General features: G+C 43.7%; 1 protein-coding gene and 1 non-coding gene across 6 annotated transcripts in view; one reads left to right on the top strand and one right to left on the bottom strand.

Annotated features, from left to right (window-relative positions):
- Window positions 1-26,600, top strand: part of APLP1 (amyloid beta precursor like protein 1) — a 55,199-nt gene that overhangs the window by 13,529 nt on the left and 15,070 nt on the right. For 2 of the 5 annotated variants that reach the window (XM_072979902.2, XM_078380239.1), the window contains exons 6-15: window positions 524-795; window positions 2,543-2,673; window positions 4,368-4,442; window positions 6,373-6,531; window positions 10,391-10,519; window positions 11,825-11,924; window positions 12,921-13,067; window positions 20,838-20,861; window positions 21,019-21,086; window positions 23,235-23,360. In XM_072979902.2, coding sequence (XP_072836003.2) covers window positions 524-795; window positions 2,543-2,673; window positions 4,368-4,442; window positions 6,373-6,531; window positions 10,391-10,519; window positions 11,825-11,924; window positions 12,921-13,067; window positions 20,838-20,861; window positions 21,019-21,086; window positions 23,235-23,360 — 1,231 coding nt within the window. The remainder of the gene's footprint in view (window positions 1-523; window positions 796-2,542; window positions 2,674-4,367; window positions 4,443-6,372; window positions 6,532-10,390; window positions 10,520-11,824; window positions 11,925-12,920; window positions 13,068-20,837; window positions 20,862-21,018; window positions 21,087-23,234; window positions 23,361-26,600) is intronic. The other 3 variants (XM_072979904.2, XM_078380238.1, XM_072979903.2) reach the window with 3 other exon arrangements.
- LOC140702124 (U1 spliceosomal RNA) lies at window positions 19,439-19,602 on the bottom strand. The gene has a single exon (XR_012081176.2). It is a non-coding gene; the product is annotated as a U1 spliceosomal RNA (small nuclear RNA).

Below are 26,600 nucleotides of genomic sequence, written 5' to 3'. Positions count from 1 at the left end.
GAATCTCTGCCAGGGGCCCAGAAAGGTGTGGGTAGGAATCCTCTACATGTGGTTTGGTTCACTCCAGCAATTAAGTCAATGGATCACCGAAAACAGAGTGAACCAAACCATCCCCACAGCAGAGCAAACACCAAGACAAAGGCCCATCTCATCTCACCCAAAAACACTTTCAGATGTCAGCAACTGAAACAGAACTGGAAGCCACAAATTGATAGATGAGGATGAAGCCCCAATCTCACTAGGCACCACATTTTTGGATGAATGTTTTTAATTGCTAAAACGAAGACAATGTTGGTGCCAGTCAGGACTCCAGAGGGAGGACTTTGCTCCTCCTGAGGGACATAGCCAAGATAGCCCTGTTTTGTGTTCCTCTATAGACACGAAGAAGGGTTCCCCAGCCTTAATGATTGGGCAAGTATTAGATAAGGAGAGGTACCTTCTCAAGTCTCCTTACACTTTCTGGAGGCATCTGTGCGGGAAGCTTCTAACTGAGTGGTGTGTCTTTTTTTTTAAAAAAAAACAGCAACAAGGTTCCGACAGGACATATGCCAACTGAAGAAGAGAGCTTGGAAATGGAGGAAGATGGGGATATGGAGGAAGAGGAAGAGGTGGAAGAGGAGGAGGAGGAAGAGGAGGAGGAGGAGGAGGAGGAAGGCCCAGGAGACAGTGCCCCAGACCCAGACCCCTTCCCGGCTACTTGGGATGACTATTTTGTGGAACCAGATCACTACGATGACACCATCACCCAAACCACGATCACTACCACAACACAGACCACTGAAGAAGATGTCAAAGGTACGTCTGGAGGGCAAGGCCAGCGTGAAGGGGCTGGCTTCACTGGATGCTGGGTTTGGCCCCCTTGCAGGTCTCGTTTGGACAGTGTAGGTTCCCCATCTCTGCTCGGGAACTCCCTGAGCCCATCGCTCCTGTTTCTAGGTCTTGCTGCCTATTCCTTAATCCCATCTGAATGAGCAAAGGCGGTTGGGTGCATGAGGAGAAGAGGCAGCAGATCACACTCTTTCCCTGCCTCTGGGTAGCCATGCTGGTTGGGGTTATGAAAAAGAAAGGAGAGCATGGAAAGTTACCTTTTTGCATTACAAAACCCAAAATCCCCAGGCTGCATGACTTGCTGGCTGGAGAATTTAGGTAATTTTCCAAGCCTCGAGGTGAACTAGATGACCTCCACATTCTTCCCCAACTTTGGTCCTTTCCCAAAGGAAGGACAACTAGTAGAGCAGTGTCAAGGATGGGAGAGGCTTGGAGTGGGATGTTTACCCTCAAGGCTTCCTGGATCCCAGAAAGCTAGCAGTGCCTCAGCGTGGCCATTGTTGCCGACTGGAGTCATTCCAAAGGATGAAACCGGTGGCGCCTCTGCAGCAGAACCCCAGCTGTTGGCACATGAAGGGAAGGGATGTGTGGAGCCAGCAGCCACAGGGAAGGAAATGCTCAGCTGCTTCTCTTGGTCACGTCTCCTCCTCCATCACAATGGGATGTTTGTGTCGGAGCTGCTCAGGACCTGGCTCTTCCTGGCACAAAGGGAAGACGCATTGAGCCCGTGCGTTCCTCGGAACAGGAGGGCACAGGCGGGCATGTCTGGCTCTGTCTGCATTGAACCAAGAGCCCGAAGGATGCTGTGCAATGTCTGTGGGGTGTAGTAGATGCTGTCTTCTTTAGACTTTGGAGAGGTTCCTTGTAGACCACAGATTGCAGAATTCCCCACTGAGAATGCTGACTGGGGGAGTCTTGGAGGTAAAGGCCAAAAAAAGAGAGGAACTTTTCCAACCTCTAGTATCATTCAACATTGGGAAGGTTTGCATGGCACATCTACGAACATAGATGTTATATGACAGCCAGATTTTTAAGTGGTTCTAGTTACATGAATCACAAAACTGTCCTGTTACAGCTGCTCCACTGGCTGCTAATCCATTTCCAGGCACAATTCAAAATGCGTGTACTAACTTATAAAGCCCTAGACAGCTTGGCTGCAAGTAATCTCCCTTTATGAGCCTGCTTGGGTGTTAAGGTCATCAGGAAAGGACTGTCTCCTGCTACGTTCACTCAATGGGGACGCAGGAGAGGGCCTTCTCTTTTGCTGCTCCCAGACTTTGGAACTCTTTCCCACAGGAGGCCCGGCTGGCTCCATCTTTACTGTCCTTCCACATGCAAGACCTTTCTCTTCTGGCTGGCTTTCCCTTAATGACTGGCTGCCTGTGTGGGTTTTTTTAATGAACCGTTGTACCTTACTGCTTTGAACTTGGTTTTGGTGGTTTATCATATCTTAGTGTGGCATTTGCTTGATCTCTGTCTAGCGTTTGTGTACTTTCTATTTTTATCTGTAAGTTTTGTCTTAATAATGTAAGCTGCCTTGTTAAGGAAAAGGGCGGGGTAAAAACATTTTAAATGAACGAACGAATTAATGAATTAATGTGAGGCTGTATAAGTTTGCCTAATGCTTTACCTTTCATCTCTACCGTGGTCTGTATGTCGCTTTGGATGGGGAAATTGGCAGGCCCTGTGTAAACAAGTCTCGTGCCCTTTTCAGTAACCCCAACCCCTCGCCCCACTGATGGTGTGGATGTGTACTTTGAAATGCCTGGAGATGGGAATGAACATGCCAACTTCCTGCGTGCCAAGATGGACCTGGAGGAGCGCCGCATGAGACAGATCAACGAGGTAATTGCAAGACTGGCTCAAAACCAAGGAACAGCCAAGAGAACATTGTGGACAGATTTTTTTTTTTGCTTGTTTATGTTTTGAATATCTAATTTATTTCCTCTAAAAAATGGATTTTTAGATCTTTTTCTAACTTTGCCGTATCATTTGGTCCTCTTTATATAAGGCGATAAAATCTGAAGGCAATAGTCTACCGCCTGTCTGTCTGTCAGTAGCAAAAGTGGGCAGCCTGCAGGCTTCATGCAACCACTGTGTATTTAGTCTGAGGATGTGAATTTGACCACAGATGCTTGTCACATTTGCAGATGATACCAAATTGGGCGGAATAGCTAATACCCTAGAAGACAGAAGCAAAATTCAAACTGTCCTTGATAGGATGGAGCACTGGGCCAAAAGCAACAGAATGAAATTCAACAGGGATAAGTGCAAAGTACTGCACCTCGGAAAAAGAAACCAATTGCACAGTTACAAGATGGGGGACACCTGGCTCAACAAAACTATGAGCGAGAAGGATCTTGGAATTGTCATAGATCACAAGCTGAATATGAGCCAACAGTGTGAAGTGGCTACAAAAAAGGCAAATGCTATTTTAGGCTACATTAACAGAAGTATAGTTTCCAAATCCCGCAAGGAGCTTAGTCCCCCTCTATTCAGCACTGGTTGGGCTTCACCTTGAGCATTATGTCCAGTTCTGGACATCGCAGTTCAAGAAGGATGCTAGCAAGTTGAAACAAGTTTAGAGGAGGGCGACAAGGATGATCAGGGGACTGGAAACCAAGCTTTATGAGGAAAGGCTGAAAGACTTGGGCATGTTTAGCCTGAAGAAAAGAAGACTGAGGGGTGATACGATAGCACTTTTCAAATATTTGAAAGGCTGTCATACAGAGGAGGGGCAAGATCTGTTCTCAATCATCCCAGAGTGCAGGACATAACAATGGGATCAAGTTAAAGGAAGCCAGATTTTGGTTGACTATCAGGAAAAACTTCCTAACTTTTAAAGCAGTATGACAATGGAAGCAGTTATCTCGGGAGTTGGTGAGTGCTCCAACACTGGAGGCATTCAAGAAAAACGTAGATAATCACCTGTCAGATATGCTTTAATTGTATTCCTGCGTTGAGCAGGGGATTGGACTTGATGGCCTTGTAGGCCCCTTCCAACTTTACTTTTCTATGATTTCTACGATTAAAATAGTGGGACGTGGTGATTAACATATAGCAGTTAGTCTTTAAGGTGCCATAACGTTTTTGCCTTTATTTTTTGTTTTGGCCTGATACACTGTCTATTTAGGAAGCTTATGAACAAACTGTGCAGGAAAAGGAAATGGAAAATAAGATTTTCTGGTTTCATAAGCCACCCAGGATGACATTTCCCCTTAAAAAGCAAAATAAATAAATAAATAAAAAAGCAAAAAGTTACAAAACTGGCAGTTGATTTCTGGCTTCATGGGAGGCCCGTGAGGGCAAACCCATAGCAGACCCCAAGAAGAAACAATAAACCCTTGAAAAGTTTTCCATGCCTGAACTATATCTATTATATCAAATTACTGTAAATGTCTGAATTGTAATGAATATAAGAGAGAAAGGGACGAGCGGGTGGTCTGAACCGGCAAGTGGTGGGCTTGTGCAGCAGAATTGCTTGGAGGCCTCTTAGTGGAAAGAACATCAGCCATGATTGCTTTGTTCCGATCTAACAGGTGATGAAGGAATGGGCTGAGGCCGACAACCAAGCAAAGAACTTGCCAAAGACCGACAGACAAGCTCTCAATGAGGTGAGGTTCAGAGAAGATTGTACTTTGGAGGCCTTCCTTGTTTTCCTGATTCTTTTGCTCAAGTCGTCCGATGGGCATGAGAGGGACGGCCTTTCCAGTGGTCACCCCTCATCTGTGGGATTTTTATCCCCCAAGTTGCATGTGGCGCCTTTGATCCAAGTTTTTAAACCCTTCCTTTTAAAAACCATCTGTTCAGCTTACTTTTTATAGCTGTTTTTGCAACAGTGCTAATTTTGGGAACCTTTGAGGTGTGCTGTAATGTTAATGGTTTGCCTTCTGTTTTAATCAAGGCAAAGGGACGTGGTGGCGCTGCGGGCTAAACCGCAGAAGCCTTTGTGCAGAAGACCAGCAGTTGTAAGATCGAATCCACGCGACGGAGTGAGCTCCCGTCGCTTTGCCCCAGCTCCTTGCCAACCTAACAGTTCAAAAGCATGTAAATGCGAGTAGATAAATAGGTACCATCTCAGTGGGAAGGTAAAACGGCGTTCCCTAGTCACGATGGCCACGTGACAGCACTAGCTCTATGACTTGAAAAGCGGGATGAGCACCGCCCCCTAGAGTCGAACACGACTGGACTAAAAATGTCAAGGGGAACCTTTACCTTTACCTTTAATCAAGGCAAGTGTTTCATACCTGGCTCTGCTCACCGTGTGAGCCCGTGCTTAGCCCCACCTTCCTCCATTGTTGGTCTCCTCATGTGGCAAAGCCATGCACCTGAAGGGCCGAGCTTCCTGTTTGTGTGAGAATTTTCCTCATGAGCAAGAACCTTGATTTGCCAGTTAGTTGCTAATGGAATTTTCTGGTGATCTTCCACCCTTTCCTGGACTACAGCTGTGGAAACTTGTGGTCCAAAAACTAAGTTGTCTCAGCTGTGGTTGTACAACGTTGTACATGTTGGGAAAGTGTTGCGTTTTACAGAGCTTGGAGATGCTCCTCAATTTGTCTCCGAGCTTGGATGCCCAGATTTTGGCAGTGGCCCGGGGTGCCTTTGCACAGTTAAAACTAGTGTGGCAGCTGCGCCCATTCCTGGAGAGGTCTCATCTGGCCGTAGTGACACTTGCTTTAGTGCCATCACAGCTAGATTACTGTAATGCGCTCTACGTGGGGCTGCCTCTGGAAGGTGTCAGGAAACTCCAGCAATTCCAAACATGGCAGCCAGATTGCTGACAGAGACTGGGATCACATAACCTTCCTGTTACAGAAGCTTCCTGACTCATTTCTTGGCACAATTCAAAGTGCTGGTTTTAAGTTATAAAGCCCCAAACAGCTTGGGGGGTCCAAACTATCTCAAGGACTGCCTCTCCCATTATGAGCTTCTCCAAGTGTTAAGATCATCAGGCGAGGCCTTTCTCTCAGCCCCACCACCTTGATAGGTGCATTTGATGGGGACACAGGAGAGGGCCTTCTCTGTGGCTGCACCCAGACTCTGGAACTCCCTCCCACAGGAGGCCAGGCTGGCCTCATCTTTTCTGTCCCTCCACGAGCAGGCAAAGACCTTTCTCTTCAGGCAAGCTTTCCCTCAATGTCTGGCTGTGTGAGTGTGATTTTTAAAAGGACTGTTACGTGTTACTGTTTTGAATGTGTTTTTAGTATTGTTCGTGTTTACCTTTTCTCAGTGGTATTTGGATCCCTTTTAGTATTTGTACACTTATTGCCTTTTTTGCTTTAAATACTGTCTTTTATTGATGCAAGCCACCTTTGTATGCCCATATTTTGAAGCTTTAAATATTGTCTTTTAATGCCGCTATGTCCCTTTAGATGGGGGTTGAAGTATGGCTAGACCTGAATTAACCCCACCCCCCTCACCCCATTTGCGGTCTTTTGCGGGCTTGACTTCCGCAGGGCCGTAGCATCAAATGTGCCCGGCTATGGGGACTTGACTTGTTCACCCGTTGAATGGGCGTCTCCTTCATTTTCTTTGCTGCCCCAGCACTTTCAGTCCATACTTCAGACCCTCGAGGAGCAGGTGGCAAGGGAGAGGCAGCGGCTGGTGGAGACTCATCTGGCCCGCGTCGTGGCATTGCTCAATGATAATCGCCGCGCCGCCCTGGAGAGCTACCTGGCGGCTGTGCAGAACGAGAACCCCCAGGTAGGTGAAAGTGTCTCAGAGACGGAAAGGGGAAGCGTTGGGAGGGTAGCTCGGATGGGGCTGGGCTGGCCTGGATGAAAAGTTGCTCTGGGATTCCGAAACACATCTTTTTCCCCCCTTTATTTTATAGTTCCATTTATGTCCTCTCATGTGTTTGGGGAAAATAGATGGCTCTTCTCCCTTCCACCACAACAGCCCTGCAGATTAGATCAGGCTGAGAGTAAAACGCCTTGTCTAATGATACTCAATGTGCTTTATGGCCAAGTAGAGGTAGATTTCAGACTTCCTGAGTCCCTATCCGGGGGGGGGGGGCGGGGGTTGAAGGACAGCCCCCAGGGAACATTTTTGCAGTCTTCAAGACCACACCAGAGTTCTGAAGCTTAATATTTGTCCTCTGAGGTTGGCCACCCCCACTCACACCAATGATTGCCGAATACCGCCATCCCTCCTGTCTTTTGATATTCTTCCCTTTCCTTTCTTCCCGAATCCAAGTACTTAGCCATTTGCTTTTTAGCTGATGTGTGCATGTCAGGGCTTGACTGTAATGCCTTGAAAGTAACATCATCTGCAGTGTTCCCTTTGTTTAAGAGTAAATGGGCCATGTGTTCACTGATAACGTTACATTCCAGTGCAGCAATCAGTGACTCATTATTCCAACAACTTTGCCTTTTTTTTCTTTTGAGAAGGGTGTTCATTTTGTTTTTTAAAACAATAATTTACATTTTCTTCAAAACTAATTAGAAGTAAAATATAAGAAGCCACCACTGACAATGTAAAAGGTTATTTTTGAGTATCGATCAACCAGTAGCATAATAGATCACCTGCCCCTCATGCATTATAATGAGTAATGAAAGCTAAATACATTTTATAGGTAGGTAGGTAGGTAGGTAGGTAGGTAGGTAGGTAGGTAGGTAGGTAGGTAGGTAGGTAGGTAGGTAGGTAGGTAGGTAGGTAGGTAGGTAGGTAGGTACACACACACATACAGACAGATAGACAGACAGACATTTGAATACATTTATGCTAATATCATACATGAAGTAGTTCAGGATCAGAAGCAAGGATAGCTCCGTGGTTTAGGTCTCTGGCTGTGGAATCAGAAGTTAGGTGTTTGATTCCCCAGTGGACCTCTTGCAAGTGGAACCAGCCTGGGTGGCCTTGGGCAAATGGCATAGTCCCAGGATGCCCCCAGAAGAAGGGAATGGTCAACCACTTCTGAGCATTCTCCACTTGATACACCCTGAAAAGAGTCTCCATGTCAGGATTGACGATGCAACATGATTATTTTAAGAATACCTTGAAAACCCTATTATGGTTGGTAGAAGTTAATTCTTACTTTTGTCAGAATTACATAAGGGTGCATAAGAGAAGAATACCTAGCTCTCAGTCCCAAATTCTGGGGAAATTAAGCAAAACGTCACAATTTTTTGAATTTGTAAAAGTCATTAGATTTTAGAAGCTATTAACGCATTTCAAATGTAGAAAGAATTTAAATGGCTTGAAAAAAGTTGGGCTGTGAGATTTCCTTGTGCGGATGGCTATTATTCCCTGTATTCAAACACAGAGAGTAGGAGAGAAAAAATTCCACCAGAAAAAAAATACTTTTTTGGCAGGAAAAAAAAAAACAGTTTCTAAAAGTACAGTATCTGAAAACATCATACTCACAATTTATGCATTTTAGTGGCTTCTCCCAGCCTATAGAATGTCCTGCCTCAGGAGGCCGGCTTGGCCCCTCTCCTTACTGTCCTCCCACACCAGCTGAAAATGGTCCTTTCTAAGTTGGCTTTTGACTTCTAAATGCCTTTAGAGAAGGGGGAACAGCATATTTTTATCAACATTTGAGATAAATTATTTTTTACTTGTTTCAACTAATGATGCTTCGGTTTAATCTTATTGTAATGTTTATGTCTTGATTTTTGTGATATGAATTATATAATTTTTTTTTAGTTGCTGTGCATTGCTTTGTGCCCCTTCGCTGGGGGGGGGGAACCAAGATATAAATAAAGTAAACAAAGAAATAAACAAATAAATTTTCTTTGTTTTCTTCTTTTTTTTGGCTGTCTTGCTATCTTCACACACCCCACCCACACACCCCATCTTGTTTATCCAGAACACAAGTCTGTGGACAAGGGATTCGGTTATTCCAAAGTCTCAGTGACAGCATCTAGTACTCTGATGATCAATGAATAGTAAACAATAACAAGTGTGTTGTTGAGTAGTGTGAATGCACAATAAGTGGCCGTTGTGTAAGAGAGAAAAAGAGACTGAAATAAAGGTTAATGTAGGAAGATGTTAAGCAACCCTGCAATTGCATCTCAACAGAGAGTGAGGTGGGTAGAATAATTTGCCTGGAACAACCCTCTCCAAAGCAGGCGGGTATATAGAAGAGGACAGTGCTCGCCCCTGTCGTCCTGCGTCTTGTGCATGGACAGTGAAAGGCAAATACTCGGCAAGCGATTATGGATCAAATCCAAAGCAGACATTGGCTGAAATCCAGTAGTAAGTGGCAACTAGAGTAGTGCCCACAGGGTCAGTGGGGATTTGGTGAATCAGCTCTTCCCTAAGTTATGTTGACTCAGTGGTCCTAATCCAGTTGCAATTTATTATTGGATTTCAGTCATTGTGTTCTATGCCTTGTGCATTTCATAGGAAATTCAGCAAGGATAGGATTTGTAAGGCAGGAAAAGTTGGATTCTCTGGACCGCATCTTCTTAACCCAGGGCCCAAGTGCAGTACTTCCCAACATCCCATTTTTAAAAACAAACCAAAACCCACTTCTTTTTACTCAAAAAGTCCTTTTGTTCATTTTAGTGGGTGCAGGAAGCAATTTTGCCATGTTGCCCTGCCTAGGATGGTGGTTTTCTACTCCTGAAGTGGTTGTTTCAGCTTCTTCTGAGGGACGGCCCCTCCTGAATTTGAACCAGTTTGCAATTTATGGGCATCTGAATTTGCCATCATTGCTTCCTAGAGTATATGAGGTGCTGTTTGGGTGAGAAATTCAAAATTTAAGATGCCAGGAGGATGCGGGGATAGACATGACCCTAACCAGTCTGGCCTGTCTGGGCACAAGCCCCCCCCAAACCTAAAACTTGCCCACCCCTGGGGTAAACCCTTGCTGGGGTCAGCTTCTCCTCTGTTTCAGTCAAGCTTTAAATTTTCTTCCCGTATTTGCTGGTGTGTTTGTGAGCTGTGCTAGCATACCAGTATATGCACAGCTTGGCAGGCGCGCTGCCAGCCTGTGTTGATGGTGCAGAAAACTAGGTCTTGCACCAAAAGTTAAATGTAACAAGGCCCATGCTTCAAGCTTAGCCAAAGGGAAAACTCCCTCCATGGTCTGCATTCTACATCCTATATAACAACAGTAACAACAACAGCAATGTTCCGTCAAGTCAGTTGTCACTTAGGGCTACCCTTTTCATATACCTTTCTTTTCTTTTGGTGGTGTTGTGGAACTATGTAGCTTGCCCAAGACCCCCCAAGCTGGATCTTCTCCTGGGATGCCCATTGGGGGATTGAACTCTTGACCTATGGCTCCATACTCACTGTCCTTCATCTCTGAGATAGCCAGCCCACGTCCTGTATTCCTTACATCCGTGACTCCCAACTTTGGGTCCACAGATGCTCTTGGATTAAAGCTCCCAGAAGCCTTCACCACCAGCTGTTCTGGGAGTTGTAGTCTAAGAATATCTAAGGACCCAAGGCTGGGAGCCATTTTCTTGAACCAATCCCAATTGATCAACAAAAGAAAGAAAGAAAAAGGGAAATTGTGCTCGGCAGCGCTTGTTGTTATGCCGCAGAGAACAATTAAGAAGGGAATCACTGGCATTCAGCTAAACTGTTTCATTCTCTTCCTGTGCCTCAGCCGGATCGCGTCCTGGCCGCTCTGAAGAGATATGTGCGGGCAGAACAGAAGGACCAGCGCCATACCCTCCGCCATTACCAACACGTGGCTGCCGCTGATCCTGAGAAGGCAGAGCAGATGAAGTTCCAGGTATGGGCTTCTTCTTTTTATAGTTATACTAAATTAGTTTTTGTAGCTTTTGGTGGAGTGAGCAGTGATCTACACCAAGATCCAGGTCTATAGAGCCTGTGTCCTGAGCACACTCCTGTACTGCAGCGAGTCCTGGACCCTTCATGCACGGCAGGAGAGAAAGCTGAACACATTTCATATGCGCTGCCTCCAACATATTTTTGGTATCACCTGGCAGGACAAAGTTCCAAATAGAGTAGTCCTAGAACGAGCTGGAATTTTTAGCATGTATACCTTACTGAAACAGCGCCGTCTACGTTGGCTCGGGCATGTTGTAAGAATGGCTGATGGTCGGATTCCAAAGGATCTCCTGTATGGAGAATTAGTGCAGGGAAATCACCCCAGAGGGAGACCACAGGTGTGATACAAAGATATCTGCAAGCGGGATCTGAAGGCCTTAGGAATGGACTTCAACAGATGGGAAACCCTGACATCTGAGCGTTCAGCCTGGAGGCAGGCAGTGCATCACTGCCTCTCCCAATTTGAAGAGACGCTTGTCCAGGCAAAGAGGCAGTCACGAAAGCAGCAAAATCAGGGAGCTAGACAGGGTACAGATTGTCTTTGTCCTCAGTGTGGAACGGATTGTCACTCTCGAATTGGCCTTCTCAGCCACATTAGACGCTGTTCCAAGTCCTCCATGCAGAGCATGATACCATAGTCTCTCGAGTCTGAAGGATGCCTATGCTATGCAGTGATCTAGCTGTGACGCACAAGCAGCTTCCACTACCCATTTTTCTGACCTCAGAGTGCCACCCCTGGAAAAAGAGAAAAGTTCAAAATGGAGAATTGCACTCCTGGAAGCCTTGAGGAAGTGTTATTGACATTTAAATCACATTTTGCCCTTCATGATTTTCTAAACCTTCCCAGTGGTGGAGTGGTTAAATTGCAGTACTGCAGTCAAACCTCTGCTCACAACCTGAGTTCTATCCTGTCAGTTCAGGTAGCCAACTCAAGATTGACTCAGCCTTCTATTTTTCTGAGGTAAAATGAGTACCCAGATCGGGGGGGGGGTTGCATAATTATGTTGTAAACTATCCAGAGACTACTCTAGCACTATAGGGTGGTATACAAGTCAAAACAACAACATAAAGTATGATATAGTGAGAGATAAAAAAAATGGAAATGTACTTCCAGACACTTTGAATTTTGTTGGAAGGCATTGTTGTCCTCCATGGTGGGTTGGAGGCATGTAATATATCCCTCTAAATCCACCTGCTCCATTCATTGGAGAGAAATAACCCCAGCTGCCCTCTTTCCCCCTGCCAGGTATATACCCACCTACATGTAATTGAAGAACGGATGAACCAAAGTCTGGCGTTGCTCTACAAGAATCCTCAACTTGCACAGGAGCTTCGAGGAGACATTGGTATGTACCTCCAATTTCTTGAACGTTAGATGGCACCAGCTGTTCTCAGTTTCTCCCAAAGAGTCCAGATCTCTCCCCTTTTGGCTGCTTCTTTTCCACCTGCCCGCCCTAAAACTCACTATTGTTTTTAAACCAGCCATGGCTAATTGATTGCCAGCCTTGCCACGGCAGGGGACCTATCTTAATTCTTTGATAAATTTGACCTCACATCTGTTTTGACTCGGTCCTGTTTTCAGCCCACCAAACCCCAACCACGGGAGATTTTTAAGTGTGTCATCTCTTGGATTTACATTAAAAAGCTCCTTTCTGTTGCAAAATACCTAACTCTATGAGATGCTCTCATTCCTCCAAAGCCCTTCCTGGACGTTGCAATAGTCAGCTGGCCCTTGAGCAGAAAAAGCATCTCTTTGCTAAGTCTTTAAATAAAATGGTTTGGATAAACAGTTGTGTCCGTACGTGCTTTGTTGCCGATAAGATTGAATCTGGAGTTCGTTGCCATTCATTCATTCATTTATGCATTCATTCCTTGGGATAAAGGAATTTTATTTATTTCCATTTATGTGTTTTGTTTTGTTTTTATTATTATTTTTAAGACATACATGCCTACAAAACAAACAAAAACCTACAAGACAATCAAAAACACATAAGACCAACAAAACATATAAGCGGGGAGGTATTTCCCATACCAGCTTATCTATTATATAATTTCTGACTACAGGAAAACTTGAGCCTTATTCCCATAATACATCATAGTATATCCATATGCATCTACACATATTATATTTCATATCCCTATTTTGTATATCTCATTTCCATTTATGTTTTTACCTCTCCTCCAGTGAGCTCAGGGTGTTATTATAGCTCGCCTTTTATCCCATTTTATCTTCATGTCAACCCTATGATGCAAGTCAGGCTAAGAGACTCGGCCAGGGTCGCCTATTGAGTTTCATAAACTGTTCCCTTTTGTGTGTGTGTGTGTTTGTGATGTGCTTCTAGAGGAACTGCTGCGATCGGAGCGGGTGTCTACCAATGACCTCCTCACCACCTCTATCTCTGAGACACGCACCACAGAGGAATTCCTGCCCATGGACAGTAGTGAGGACTTGGTTTCTGAGAGCCGTTCTTACCCACGTGACGGAGAAGGTAAATAGAATTGTCTATATGATGAAGTGTTGTTTTATGGCACAGTCCTTATGGCACAGCTGCTCTTTGGCTTGTAGACACTTAGGACAATATTTCCCTGAGGGAAAACTGGACTCCCCTTTATGCACATGTTAGGCTGACACCAAACTATAATTTTTGGTTCTGTGTTTTCATTTCTCTTCAAATGCTTTGAGCATAAAGCGAAACTAGACATTTTTCATCATATTTTTGCAAAATTGGAGCATATCATTTTCCCTCACTACCTAGCATGTTTTGTTTTGGGATTGGTTCTTTGAATGGTAAACAGGGAGTTAATTTGCAAGTTTGAGTGTGGAAACATGTAACTAAGGAAATCCTATTGTGGGAGGAGAAACAAGTTAATTGTAAGGAATGTGCTGGTTTGACTCTAAGAAACACATTAGTTTTAGACCAGTATTGAACCTGACGCTGTAGGGTGTTCTGTTTTGTATTTAAATTATGGCTTATTTTTTAATGGGGGACACTGAACTTATTTAAAATACTCATGGCATCAGAGACTGTTAGAATTCACAGATACACTAGAAAGCATTTTAAATATTTCTGCCAATATCTTGCAGAGGTAGAGAACCTTTATTCTATATCCTTCAATCACTAAGAGAATTCTGTGTAATTTGGGTTTGAATCCACTCTCCTAATTTCCCCCTCATTTGTAGTTACAGATAAATAGACCAATATGGACATTATTCATAAATTGTGTGTAAGATGTTTTCAGATACTGTACTTTTTGAAACTTTTTGAAACTGATGTTTTCCACCAAATTCAAAAACGTGACTTTTCCCCCCAGAATTTGGGACTGAAAGCTAGGTATTCTTCTTCTTGCTATATGCCATCAAGTCAGAATTAATAGAATAGCAACCCTAATAGGGTTTTCAAGATATTCTTAACAATAATCATCTACCATCAAGCCAATTCTTACTTATGGTGAACCTTTTCAGGGTTTTCCAGGTAGAGAATACTCAGCTGTGGTTTACTATTTATTTTGGGGGTGCCCTGGGACTACGCAGCTTGCCCAAAGCCACACAGGTTAGCTCTTCTCCCAGGAGGCACAGTGGGGAATTTAACTCCCAACCTCTGGCTTTGCAGCCTTCTTCAGAACTCATTAAAACCAGAATACAGTGGTGCCTCGCTTAACGATTGCCCCACATTACGACGAAATCGCTGTATGACGATTTTTGCGATCGCAATTGCGATCGCAAAACGATGGTCTAAATAGGATTTTTTTTGCTTTGCGATGACCGGTTCCCTGCTTCGGAAACCAATTCTTCGCAAAACGATGGTTTTTTAACAGCTGATCGGCAGTTTCAAAATGGCCACCGGGTGCTTAAAATGGCTCTCCGCTGTGTTTAGGGACGGATTCCTCACTATACAGGCAGCGAAAATGGCCACCGTATGGAAGATCTTCGCTGGACGATGAATTTTTACCCATTGGAACGCATTGAACGGGTTTCAATGCGTTTCAATGGGGTTTTTAATTTCGTTTTATGATGTTTTCGCTTAATGGCGATTTCCCTGGAACTGATTATCGTCGTTAAGCGAGGCACCACTGTATCATATTTTAGGTTAAGAAAAATAAAATTTGGGATTCAAGATTTTGCTTTCCAGTAGACCAAATACAGTAAAAAAATGTAACCATTATTTTTGGTAATTCTATTAGATTGTGCAAAATCCTCCTGTAATAGGGAGGGTGGCTTTCTGGCTAAGATGGTCATACAATTTGTCAGTCAGATGAAATATGCTGTGGTGTATGCGGTTGTAATATAGACGGTGTCTATCTGCAGATTCAAAGTAAAAGTAGATGAAATAAAGTGGTGGGAAATCTAACAATAGAGAAGAGAAATAATGAGGAAAGCTACTAAAGCCAAAGCAGTAGGGATAGAAAGAAAAGAACTGTTGGAGATAAGTTCTGGGTTTTAAAAATGGTTGGTTTTTGGTGACAGATTTCCTCTGTGGATCAAAGGATAATGAAGAATAGGGAATAATGCTGAGGTTGCATGCCGAGGGAGAAAGATGGTTTGCAGCATGATCAAAGACCAGAAGAGCAAATGATGAAAGGAATTTTTAAAGGAAAAATAGATGTTCCATTCAGTTTGATGGACACTGATCATTTGTTAGGTGGGGGACAATAGCTCAGTGGTGGAGCAGGCGCTTTTTTGTGCTCAGAAATTCTCAGGTCCTGAAAGGTGATTATATGAAAGGCTTTTTCTGTAGACACTGGAAATCTTCTGCATTGTTCAAGAAGAAAATACAAAGTTTGACCTGGATTAAGGCACCTTCCAATGAACTACTGCTCTGTTTTTATGTTTTATAAAAATTAACTTCTAGATTCTAAATTTGTTCCCTTAAAATGGCTTGAGCGAGGTTGTCTTGAGAGATTGGTTAGCAATTAGACCAGCGTTCCTCGTGGTGCAGTGGTTAAACTGCAGTACTGCATTGAAGACTCTGCTCACGACCTGAGTTCAATCCCAACAGGCTCACGTAGCCAATTCAATGTTGACTCAGTTTCCATCCTTCCAAGGTTGGTAAACTGAGTACTCAGCTCACTGGGCAGGTGGAGGGCCCAATGTGTAGCCTGTGTACAGTGGTGCCTCGCTTAACGGGCACCCCGTTTAACGACGAAATCGCATACTGACGAACTTTTTGCGATCACATTGCAATGTTTTAAATGGGGAAAAATCGCTTTGCGACGATCGGTACCCTGTTTCGGTTACCGAATATCGCATAGCGATGATTTTCCAACAGCTGATCGGTGGTTCCAAAATGGCCGCCGGGTAAAAAAAATGGCCGCCCGCTGTGTTTACCGAGCAGCGAAAATGGCCACCGTATGGAGGAATTTTTCTTTAAGGTGAGTCTGAAGCCATAGGAATGCATTGAAGGGGTTTCAATGCATTCCGATGGGCTTTTTAAAATCGCATAGTGATGAAATCGCTTTGCAGCGATTTTTGCTGCACCGATAACGTCGCTATTTGAGGCACCACTGTAATTAAATTATAAACTGCCCAGAGAGTGTTTTAAGTGCTGTGGGGCAGTTTATAAGTAGTGGCCTTTGCTTTGCTTTGATGGAAGGAACCATCTGACATGAGTGATGTATGGCGACTGTGTAGTTGATTTATCAAGCAGTTGATACGTCTTCCTGTCTTCACTGCAGAGAAGGCAGCAGTCTTGACTCAGGTATAGTCTGTGCATTTGCCAGCTCCATGGTATCTCTAGTTTAAACAAATCAGGTAGCAGGTGATGGGAAAGATCTCTTCCAAAGGTGCAGAGGAACTGCTGATGGTCAAAGCACATAACACTGGGCTAGATGAGCCATGATACCATAGAGAAAGCAGTCCATGAGGCTGCAAGGAGATGAATAGCATTCAACTTACTGGGTCATGATTGTGTAGGCATTAGAACAATTGTTTGTAGTTCTTAGTTCACATATTCTGAGGGTGAAACAGGACGGCACGTAAATATGTGAATTAATTTCATGCATGTCCAGACAGGCATTTGTCTCCTTGTCTGATGTGTTGCTGGGGCAGATTGATCTGCTTCTCCCCCGCCCCCCAGGGTCCCCATGATGAGTGGACCAACATGCCCCCAGAGTGCCCTTGTCTGCACCTTTTTGAGCCCCTGGCAGAAGCATCTGCTTTTTTTGGTACAGGTTGGTGTGCTCTAGTTTAGTCCATTCCCAGTGCGTGTTGAATCCTGTAACTGCCAAAGCCATCAAGGCTCCTTCCAGTTTGAATTTCCAGTATCATGAATTGGCTTAATAAATGAGCTGCTTTGAGATATCAGCAAACTGAACACTTAAGAAAGCAAAGAAAGACACCATGGGGTTTTCCCTCCCCTTTCCTCCCCTTTTTCCCCCATGGGGAATGTTTCTGTTGCACGCAAAAGACAGGCAAAAAAAGCAAGTGTGGCTTGATCTGCAGTAGAGTGTTAAGAGTCTGTTTTGTTTTTATATGGACACAGATCCTGTTGCTGAGGGCTCTTGTTCGGGTACGCCCACGCCCCTTGCCTTTTTAATCTGCTTTGAGCTAGACAATCCCCAACTCTTCTCTCTCTCTCTCTCTCTCTCTCTCTCTCTCTCTCTGTATACTGTATATATGTGTGTGTGCATACAATGCAAGGTGCAAAAGGGGGTCCCTTTATTTTGTCTCCATCGGGGCAAGGTGGGAGATCACATGTGCACCCCTTCCCTGTGTGTCCTGCCCCTTTCTCTCTGCCTCCCCCTCCCTCCCTCCCCATCTCTAAACTCAGTGTAGCCAAAGGGGAGTGCGAAGGGTGTGTGTGTGTGTCTCTCTGCTTTTGCCCAGCTGTCCCAGCGGCTTTTTCTCCCCTTGTATGTAGCTTGCCTCTCTCTCTTTTTCCACTTCTGCCATTCCTAGCCATACTTGAACCCATTTCTTTACTCCTGGATTCTGGCTTTACACAAACTTGCCACTTTGGGATACTGGAAATCGTGTTGCTTGAGGTCTATATGTTATTTGGATGTGAGGATCATACCAAGTAGCATATCGCTCCCCCTCCCCAAGACCTCAACCAACCCTATTTAGACCACACTAACCCACACCAAAAGGACCAGTCTGGACATGCCCTTTTAATTAGTCTCTAATGGTTCAACATTTTCCAAATTGCAAATACAGGGACCTGGATCACCTGAGTGTGGATGCTGATCACTTTTCATCTCTCTACTCAGCAAAACCAGTTTAAATGACCCCATCCCTCCTCACTCAGGCTGACCTCATTACCCTAGGAGGGTGCCTGCTGTCTGTGCTCTAGGGCAGTGGTCCCCAACCCTGGGCCTCCAGATGTTCTTGGACTTCAACTCCCAGAAATCCTGGCCAGCAGAGGTAGTGGTGAAGGCTTCTGGGAGTTGTAGTACAAAAACATCTGGAGGCCCCAGGTTGGGGACCACTGCTCTAGGGTGTTCCCAGCAATTGCAACTTTAATGAGAGGAGATTTTCAATGGGACCTTTAGTGCTGGGAGGAGGGGAACAGTTCTGGCTTGTGGTGGTTCATTTTCCAGAGGTGTCTCTCACACACACATATACCCGGGATGGTCCTTGCGGCTCTTGTCCTGTAACAAACCCCTACTCCGCCCAGTTCGTTTCAGTCATTTGATAACGTTTGCAGATTCAGTACATGAACAGAAGAGGAATGGAAGGGGGGGGAACAAAGAATAATTGGGTCCGTTGATGGTAGTGATGATGTGATCTCCTTGGTATGCAGAGAGCTAGGTGGAGCGATGTGTGGCTGTTCCCTAAAGCAAGGCAATGACCTGGGAATGAACCAATATAGCAGATAAAGGAGGTGTGTCTGAAGAAAGAAACCCCCAAAGCAAGCAGATCCAATGATGCCAGATGCCTGCTACACTGGCAAGGACATTGGTGGAATCTGGCTGGAAGTTGATGGAATGAAGTCATTCAGCCCCCAGGAATGGAGTTTGTTTTCTCCATCATCCAACATTCCCTTCACTGGCATTCCCAACTACATGGTTGTGGTCCTGCGTAGGGCTTGGAAAGTTGCTTTTCAGCAGAAGTTCTTTCTCATTGCTCATTACAGTATTTCAAGAGTGACCCATAGTTACTTGTTGGGAATCTTACAGATCGTGTTACTTGTTAGACTACTCATTATTTTTCCACTATTTACAAAAAAATTTCCTTTTAAAAGTAACTTTAAGAAAATGTTATTTCATTACACCAGTGATTTTACTCCTACTTATTGTACTGCTTTTGAAATGTAACTTTGGTTCCTGTAAAAAACAAATCAGTGTATATAACAGTAACAGGTAGCTACATAACTTGTAACAATGCATCCAAGCACTGGCCAGGTGTTGTGGCCCCCTAGACAATGTGAATTCAGTTCAGATTTAGGCATATGCTGCTAGACTTGTGGAAGATGCACTTCCCTCATCTCTCAAGCCTCTGAAAACATCACAAAGTACAGGAGATCCAGCAGAATGGGAAGAGTTGCGATGCAGAGGTATATGTGTTCCAATTGGGAAAAAAATCTCTGTCTTGCGAAAATTGTCCATAGAAGACATCGTCTTGCAAAACACAGTTCCCCATACCATATTGGGGAAAAACAATCCCCTCACCTGCACTGCCTTTGGAAATTCAATGGGTCTCAGATGGCCTTCCTCCTCTTTCTCTCTCCAGCAACAAAGAAAGAGGATGAAAGGAGTCAAAGCAGCCCCCTGGCTCCTGACAATGGTGACGCCTTTTGCCCTGTTCCTTTACCATAGGGGAGAAAAAGAGGAAGAACACAATATAAGACATCACCAAGACTTGCTGCCTTTGCAATAAGTCCTGATGAGGAGAAAGAGAGATGAAAAGGAATCTAGAAAAACCAGGGAAATAACAAGTGCAGTTTCCTATTAACACAAATTATGCAGTTGAGATCCCCACATTTGGGGAAATCACAGGGATCAGCAACACACCCAAAGTGTAATGGATGAGCCCCTCCCTGGGAAAACCACTTTTATGACAAGGTATTTCCTCTACAAGGTATGAGTTGGAATGGCCCTCGCACCTCATTCCCCCTTCTGTCCCCTGACCCCCCAAGGCATGGTGACCCCCTGGCTGCACCTCCCACTCAATACACGGCTGCACAGCCCCAGTCCTGCCAGAGGCCAAGAGAGCTCCTCAGTGTTTTGGGGTGCCCTGCGGGACCCCCATCAGGAGCTAGGTGGTCCTCCCATAATCCTCTAGTGGTATTATGCTAATACCTGTGCTTTCCTTCACCAAGAAGTGAAAATTCAGCATGAGAATTAAACACCCCTTTCTTCTTGTTTTTGGCGCAAGGCAGTGTTCCATGGCTTCCAGTCTTGTTTGTCTTTGGAGCAAACTCTTTCCCCCTTGGTCTGTCTGCTAGGAAATCCCTTGAAACCCGGCAGAAAAAAAAACATTCGTTGAAAATAGAGAAATTCTAGGACATGTTCTGGGGCTCACCATTCACTCAGAGACAATCTACAGCTTATGCTCCAGGCACAGTGTGCAGTTTTCCTTCTTTAAATATTTACAGGCATGGGGGCAATTTTTGTTGACTTTATATTCAAGCTACCTCATTTTCACACAGCTAGGAATATTAGTGTTTTTTTTTTTTAAATCCATTTCTGCCAATAGGAATTTTAAATCTGCCATTCATAATCATGCAGAGGGATGGCAAGGGAATGAAAATGTTAGGAATGGAAGAAATGTCACATGCCCCACATTCTGTGATCCTTTCTCTCTCCCTACCTGCAGTGACCATGGGTAGGTGGTGCTGCATGATTCAAGCACTGTGTGTTACTTGACTGTCAGGATGTTGTCTAATTTAGGCCATAGATGAGGAATGGCTCCACTGGCAAGGGCTGTGATGAGCTGCAGTTTAACAACACCTGGATGGCCACATGTGTCTTGGTCAACCTCTCTTAGATGTCTCTGTTCTCCTGTGGGCCGTGCAGTCCAAAGAGTGAGTGCAGGGCGAGTAGTCTTTTTCGGTGAATGAGTCCACCATTACTGGCGTTCTCCTCAAGGCGTCCGAGAGCAGCCCAGTCTGATAGGTGTCCAGTGAACTCCAGTCTTCCCTCAGAACACAGCCTGAAACCCAGGTGACGCTGTCACTGGCTTTGTCTCTACTGTCTCAGTGCTATGTTGTCTTTCTCTTTTTTTCTGCCTTTCACCTCAAAAATGTGTTTCTTTTTCTGTTCTTTTTTTTCTTTCTGACATGCTCTCTCTTTCCTTCTGGTCCTCTGTGGGGAAATGGCAGATTCTGAACAAGCTAACAAGAAAGGTGAGTATCCAGCTACACACTTGACTATCTATCTCCTTTCCAGAGTGTTTTCAGGGGGTGGAGGAGAGTGTTTGATCATGTCTCACCCAGAACAGGCCAAGATGAAAGAAAACTGAAATATTTTATGTGCTAAAAATTGTGCTTTCCTTCTCCACAGCTTCAGGACTGGCAGAATATGATTATCCCACTAGTGACAAAGCCTTATTGTATGAGTATGAACATAAGGTAAGCGCAGAGGAGGTACTTCGCAACTCATTGTTTTTATCACATTTAACATGACTGTAATTTACATTTGTATTTATTTTGGCACCAAGTTAAAACTTAGCTATTCACCTGAACATTTCAGGCTCAGTGACATCATGGCTTTGTCTCCAGTCTTTCAGTTCTATCAGTTTTGCTTCAACTGGTAAATTATTTAACATGTTTCAAAATGGTTTTCAGTGGCTTTTAAGTTCCTGAACTGTTCTAGGTTCTCTTAAGGAAATGTTATAATTATTCCCTGTCCTGAGATTTGGTGCTGTATGGTGAGATAGAAACACACACATTTTTGATATGCACTCAGTAGAGGTTTTTTTAAGATACATGAGATGTTCAAAGAGAGCTTTACTATTGCCAACCCTCAGTATGTTTCCACAGCTAAATGTGGATTTGAACCTATGTCTGCCGAATCCTCATCTGCAACTTGGTCCAGTGGTTCCCATGCTTTTTGGGACCATGGACCAGTTGGAGGGTGCAGGCTCCATGCATGGGTGGCACCCCCGCATTCACAGGTGGGCGTGTCACACTCATAGAGGAGTGTGTCATGCTCACAGAGGGGTGTGTTGTGCTTGCACACATGTGACATGCCCACCTGTGAGTGCAACACACCCACTAGCAAGCGTGACATGCCCAGCGGCTGTGTGTGCGGGGTGGTGGTGGAGATCCATCTCTGCGGCCCAGTTCCAAGAAGCCCATGGAACAGCATCGGGCTGCAGACCAGGGGTTGGGGACCCCTGCATTACAGTACACTGGTGTGCTCTCGCTCTCTCTCTCTTACTCACTCTCTCACACACACACACACACACTCACACACACACACAAAATTCTCACTCTCCCTTCCCTAGTTTAGCCTCACAACAATCTTGTGAGGTAGCTCCTACCAAGGGTGGGAAAATATATATCTTACTCTTTTGATAGATTTCTGCATGATTTGTTGTAGTTTCAGAAGGATTTCTAACTCTCAGTTGTCTAACAATAGCAGCTGAAATAAAGAAAATCCGGTATGATGAAGAATAGATTTTTGAGGTGGAAGGATTGTGATTTATGTTTCATTTTGGTACTTAAATTCCTGGGCTGAGAAAGCAGGTTTAGGGTGTCCGTGAACGACTGGAGAAAGTAGACCTCCCTCTTCTGAGTTGGGCTGAAAGGGAATAAATGGTCCAAGGGCACTTCATCAGCTTCTTGGTTGTATGGAGACTTGAACCAAGCCCTCTTCCAGTACTCTAACCACTAGATCACACTGCCTATCTTATCAATTTGTCTTCTACGTCTTCATCATTTTCATGTTTCTCTTGGATCATAGTATTTTTCAAAATAATCTTTGACTCAGAAATCCTTTCAGTTTTGCACTAGATGCGGAGCTAGTTTTGAAGGCTCAACAAAGGACATTTGTTGAACCCTCTGAGATAGAATCATGGAATCACAGAGTGGGAAAAGACCACAGGGGCCATTGAGTCCAACCCCCTACCATGCAGGAACTCCATCAAAGCACTCCCGACAGATGGCCATCCAGCCTCTGCCTAAAAACCTCCAAAGAAGGAGACTCTACCATACTCCGAGGCAGCCTATTCCACTGCCGACCAGCTCTGACTGTCAGGAAGTTCTTCCTGAGATTCAGGTGGAATCTCTTTTTCCTGTAGTTTGAAACCATTGCTCCTTGTCCTAGTGTCTGGAGCCGTGGAAAACAAACCTGTCCCTTCCTCGCCATGACATCCCTTCAGATATTTAAGCATGGCTATCATGTCCCCTCTTAACCTTCTTGAGATCCCGCTTGTAGGGAAATGATGACTTTGTGATGGTTTCCAGTGAACAGTTCTCTGGGTGGATGTTGATACAGTACCAGCAGTTGCTTAGGAGGTTTTACCCCATTATGCTAGTATGTTTTGACCTGTCTCTGTCAGGCCTGAAAGAAGATGTGCCAGACCACTTAGGTTATGTATCTGGGGCCATGAGGGCTATTTACAGTAGATAGGATCCATGCCTTCAGTTGCCCCTTGTAGGTTGAACTCCTTGGTGCTTAAGAGAGGGAAAATGCTGCTTGTTTACCCTTAAGGCTCTTATTCTGTCCTCCAGTTGCTCTTTCAAAATGGATATTTTTTACTCTCTTCACCATAGGTCAATATATCTGCTTCAGATGTCAAAGGCATGGTGTACAAGTCCCAAGAGATCCAACGTGACGAGCTGGTAAGTGGCTTTGGAACCAGCCAGAAACAGCTGCATCTCGACCTCCCACCTGGTCAGGTGTGCATTCAATCCCAAACCCTTCTTAAAAGTGCATTTTCTGCCCCTGTCATTCATTCATTCATTCATTCATTCATTCGTCCACACTCATACACTTCCTATTACAAACCAATAGGCACATTAGATGAGATGTTCATCACACAGTTAGCCCTAGCATACAATCATAAAAAAACCCCCAAAAACACAGGTAGATGGATCTCCAACTGAGCTCCCAAAAGAGGGTCTGCAATGAAGAGGACAACGGTTATAACCATCTCCATCTTGTATGCGACAATGGCATGTACCTAAATCGAATCAGGTCCATGCCACTACATACAGTAGGAGCTGCATATCCTCATGGAATCAGTTCCAAGCCCTCCTGCAGTTGCTGAAAAATACAGATTATAGTGAATGCGATTTTAATAGCAAATAGCATGGTCTCTGAATCCCTCTAGTGTCCAGTTCTGGCAACTTCATTTTTAGAAATATATATTTCTAGGATTATATTTTGAATATTTTGAATATTTTCAGACCATGGATAAGTGAATTGGTAGATACTGATTCTGCAGATACGGGGGTCCTATAGTACTGTTTAGGGCTAATTACAAACATCATATCTGCCTTCTATCTGTCTGCGAACTAACATTATTTTTATTTTTTAAAGTATTTTTTATTTTCTATGACTAGAACATAAACGAAAACATATACATATAACATAAAAACTCAAATACAATGACTGTGTTCCCCACCACCATGTACGGGACCCCTTGCCATATTCTTCTTCTTCTTCTTCTTCTTCTTCTTCTTCTTCTTCTTCTTCTTCTTCTTCTTCTTCTTCTTCTTCTTATTATTATTATTATTATTATTATTATTATTATTATTATTATTATTATTATCATTATCATTATCATTATCATTATTATTATCATCATCATCATCATCATCATCATCATTATTATTCTTATTCTTATTCTTATTCTTATTCTTATTCTTATTCTTATTCTTATTCTTATTCTTATTCTTATTCTTATTCTTATTCTTATTCTTATTCTTATTCTTATTCTTATTCTATTGTCCTCTTCTCCAAAACTGCATAGATTCTTGATTTAGAGGTTTCCCTTTCCCCCTTATTAGCACATGTTCCAAAAATTTGCCCCATATTTCGTAAAAATTATTCTTTTTCAACTTTCCTTTCTTAATCTTTAAATTACAAGTTAATTTATCATTTATTGCTACATTCCATATTTCTTTGTACCATTCTTCAATTTGCAATTCAGTTTTTCATTTCCATTGCCTAGCAGTAAATAACATTATTTTTAATTCATTTATTTGGGCAACTGCAAACCTCTTTGTTTCATTCAGTGATGCAAAACTATGGTCTTGTATGGAGATAGGATCAGATCTTGAGTTTCTTAGGGAACAGCCAAAGGGGAGCAGAAGCTCATGATCCTTATGCTCCTCTTATTGCCCTCCGGGATAGGAAAAATAGCAAAAGTCTGCAGGAGCAAGGAGGAGAAGCAAATCCGGGGAGTGGGATGGGGCTGGTTCACAAACACTGACTTTGGTGGACCCCCATCTCCTGTCCTATACGACTGCTTCTGGTGCTCTAGTGGGCTTTCAGAGTCCCTGGCACCTTCGAACCTACTAAATGGTGCTGGGATCCAGTGCCCTCCTTGTGGCAATGTTCCTTGTGTATGTACATATCTGTAAATTCTCTCTCTCTCTCTCTCTCTCTCTCGTATGATAATGGGTCATTACATGGTGACAATCACCAACAGACATGCTGCCATACTGTATAATAACTTGCTACATGGAGCATGTGCCAAATGACTGGCATGCATTGTCTTTGTGATAGGTTTCAAAGTTTAACTTAAGATCAATTCAAGTGTTTCAGCTGCAAAATGGCTGCCTTCAAAGGCAGCACATGTGTCATTGGGACTCCAGAGGATTTCAATAGCATTTGCATTGGCTATCAGCATAGTTAAGCTCAGAATTAATTAATTCCAACTCCTCCCCCCCCATGGTTCGTTAGCATTATGATTATACTTTTAAAAACTAACTCTCCTCTTTCTCTAAAGCAAGTAAAATTAATCATTTTTGTTGTAGTCACTTCAAACCAAAACATTACCACACTACAAGGTGCTGGTCTGCAACACTTAAGTAATGAGACTGAATCTTCTCTCATAACTTAAAAAGTAACTAAAACCATTAAAGTTGCACTACAGAAGGAGTGAAGTTCTGTTCTGTTACAGCTATAATGCTATTTAATCGTGCCTTAATTACTACAAAAAGGAATTGGTTACAAGTTCCTTGTTGTTTGTTACTAATTATTTGTCAGGTTCCCACAACACCATCCTCCAGTAGTAAAATCCAAGCTCAGTGGCGTATGAAATTCCGGTACTGTGTTAATATTTGTTTACAACCCCAGTAAAATACGAGCAACCTCATTGCTCTATAGTAAAGGAACTAAGGCCTAAATTGTTAGTTCCAACGATCATATCATATAACTTTAATTGTATTTAGCCACAGGCCATTATAGTAACAGATAGAGAAATAAAACTACCAAGGGGAAGAACTGTATTAAAAAGTGCAATTTAAACAAAACTTTTAAAAACCTAGTAAATTTGTACAATAAAAACTAAAATAAGAGCTACAAAGATTTTAAAACTTACGATTCAAAACAAGACGCTAAGTTACCCTGAACATTTCATTTAAAAAAAAATGAACAGCATAATTTCTTTGCTCCCACAGTGAACAGAGCAACCAGATAGGTGACAAAAGGCCAGGAGCTCTACTGTCACATTTTGGGGGCAATTTGTTAGCATAGCCAAAGAGGAATTTTATCCTTGGTTCTGTATAGAAAGGGCAATATAGTATGTAGTCTACAACATCCTCAACCAAGCCACAACCCACAACCCAAAAATATGTTATGAGCAGAGTACAGTCATGCCCCGCTTTACGATTGCCCCACATTACGACAAAACTGCATTACGATAACATTTTTGCAATCGCTTTTGCGATCGCAAAACGATGGCCTGAATAGGCTTTTTTTGCTTTGCGATCGGTTCTCTGCTTTGGGAACTGATTCTTCACAAAACGACGATTTTCCTACAGCTGATCGGCGGTTTCAAAATGGCCGCCGGGTAAATAAAATCTGTCCCCGCTGTTTTCTGGGACAGATTCCTGGTAAAACAGCCACTGAAAATGGCCGCCCTATGGAGGATCTTCGCTGGACGGTGAGTTTTTAGCCCATTGGAACGC

This window comes from Pogona vitticeps, chromosome 9, assembly GCF_051106095.1.
Source record: "Pogona vitticeps strain Pit_001003342236 chromosome 9, PviZW2.1, whole genome shotgun sequence".
NCBI lineage: Eukaryota > Metazoa > Chordata > Lepidosauria > Squamata > Agamidae > Pogona > Pogona vitticeps.
The sequence above is the reverse complement of the archived record's forward strand: the minus strand, read 5'-3'. Positions and strand labels throughout refer to the sequence as shown.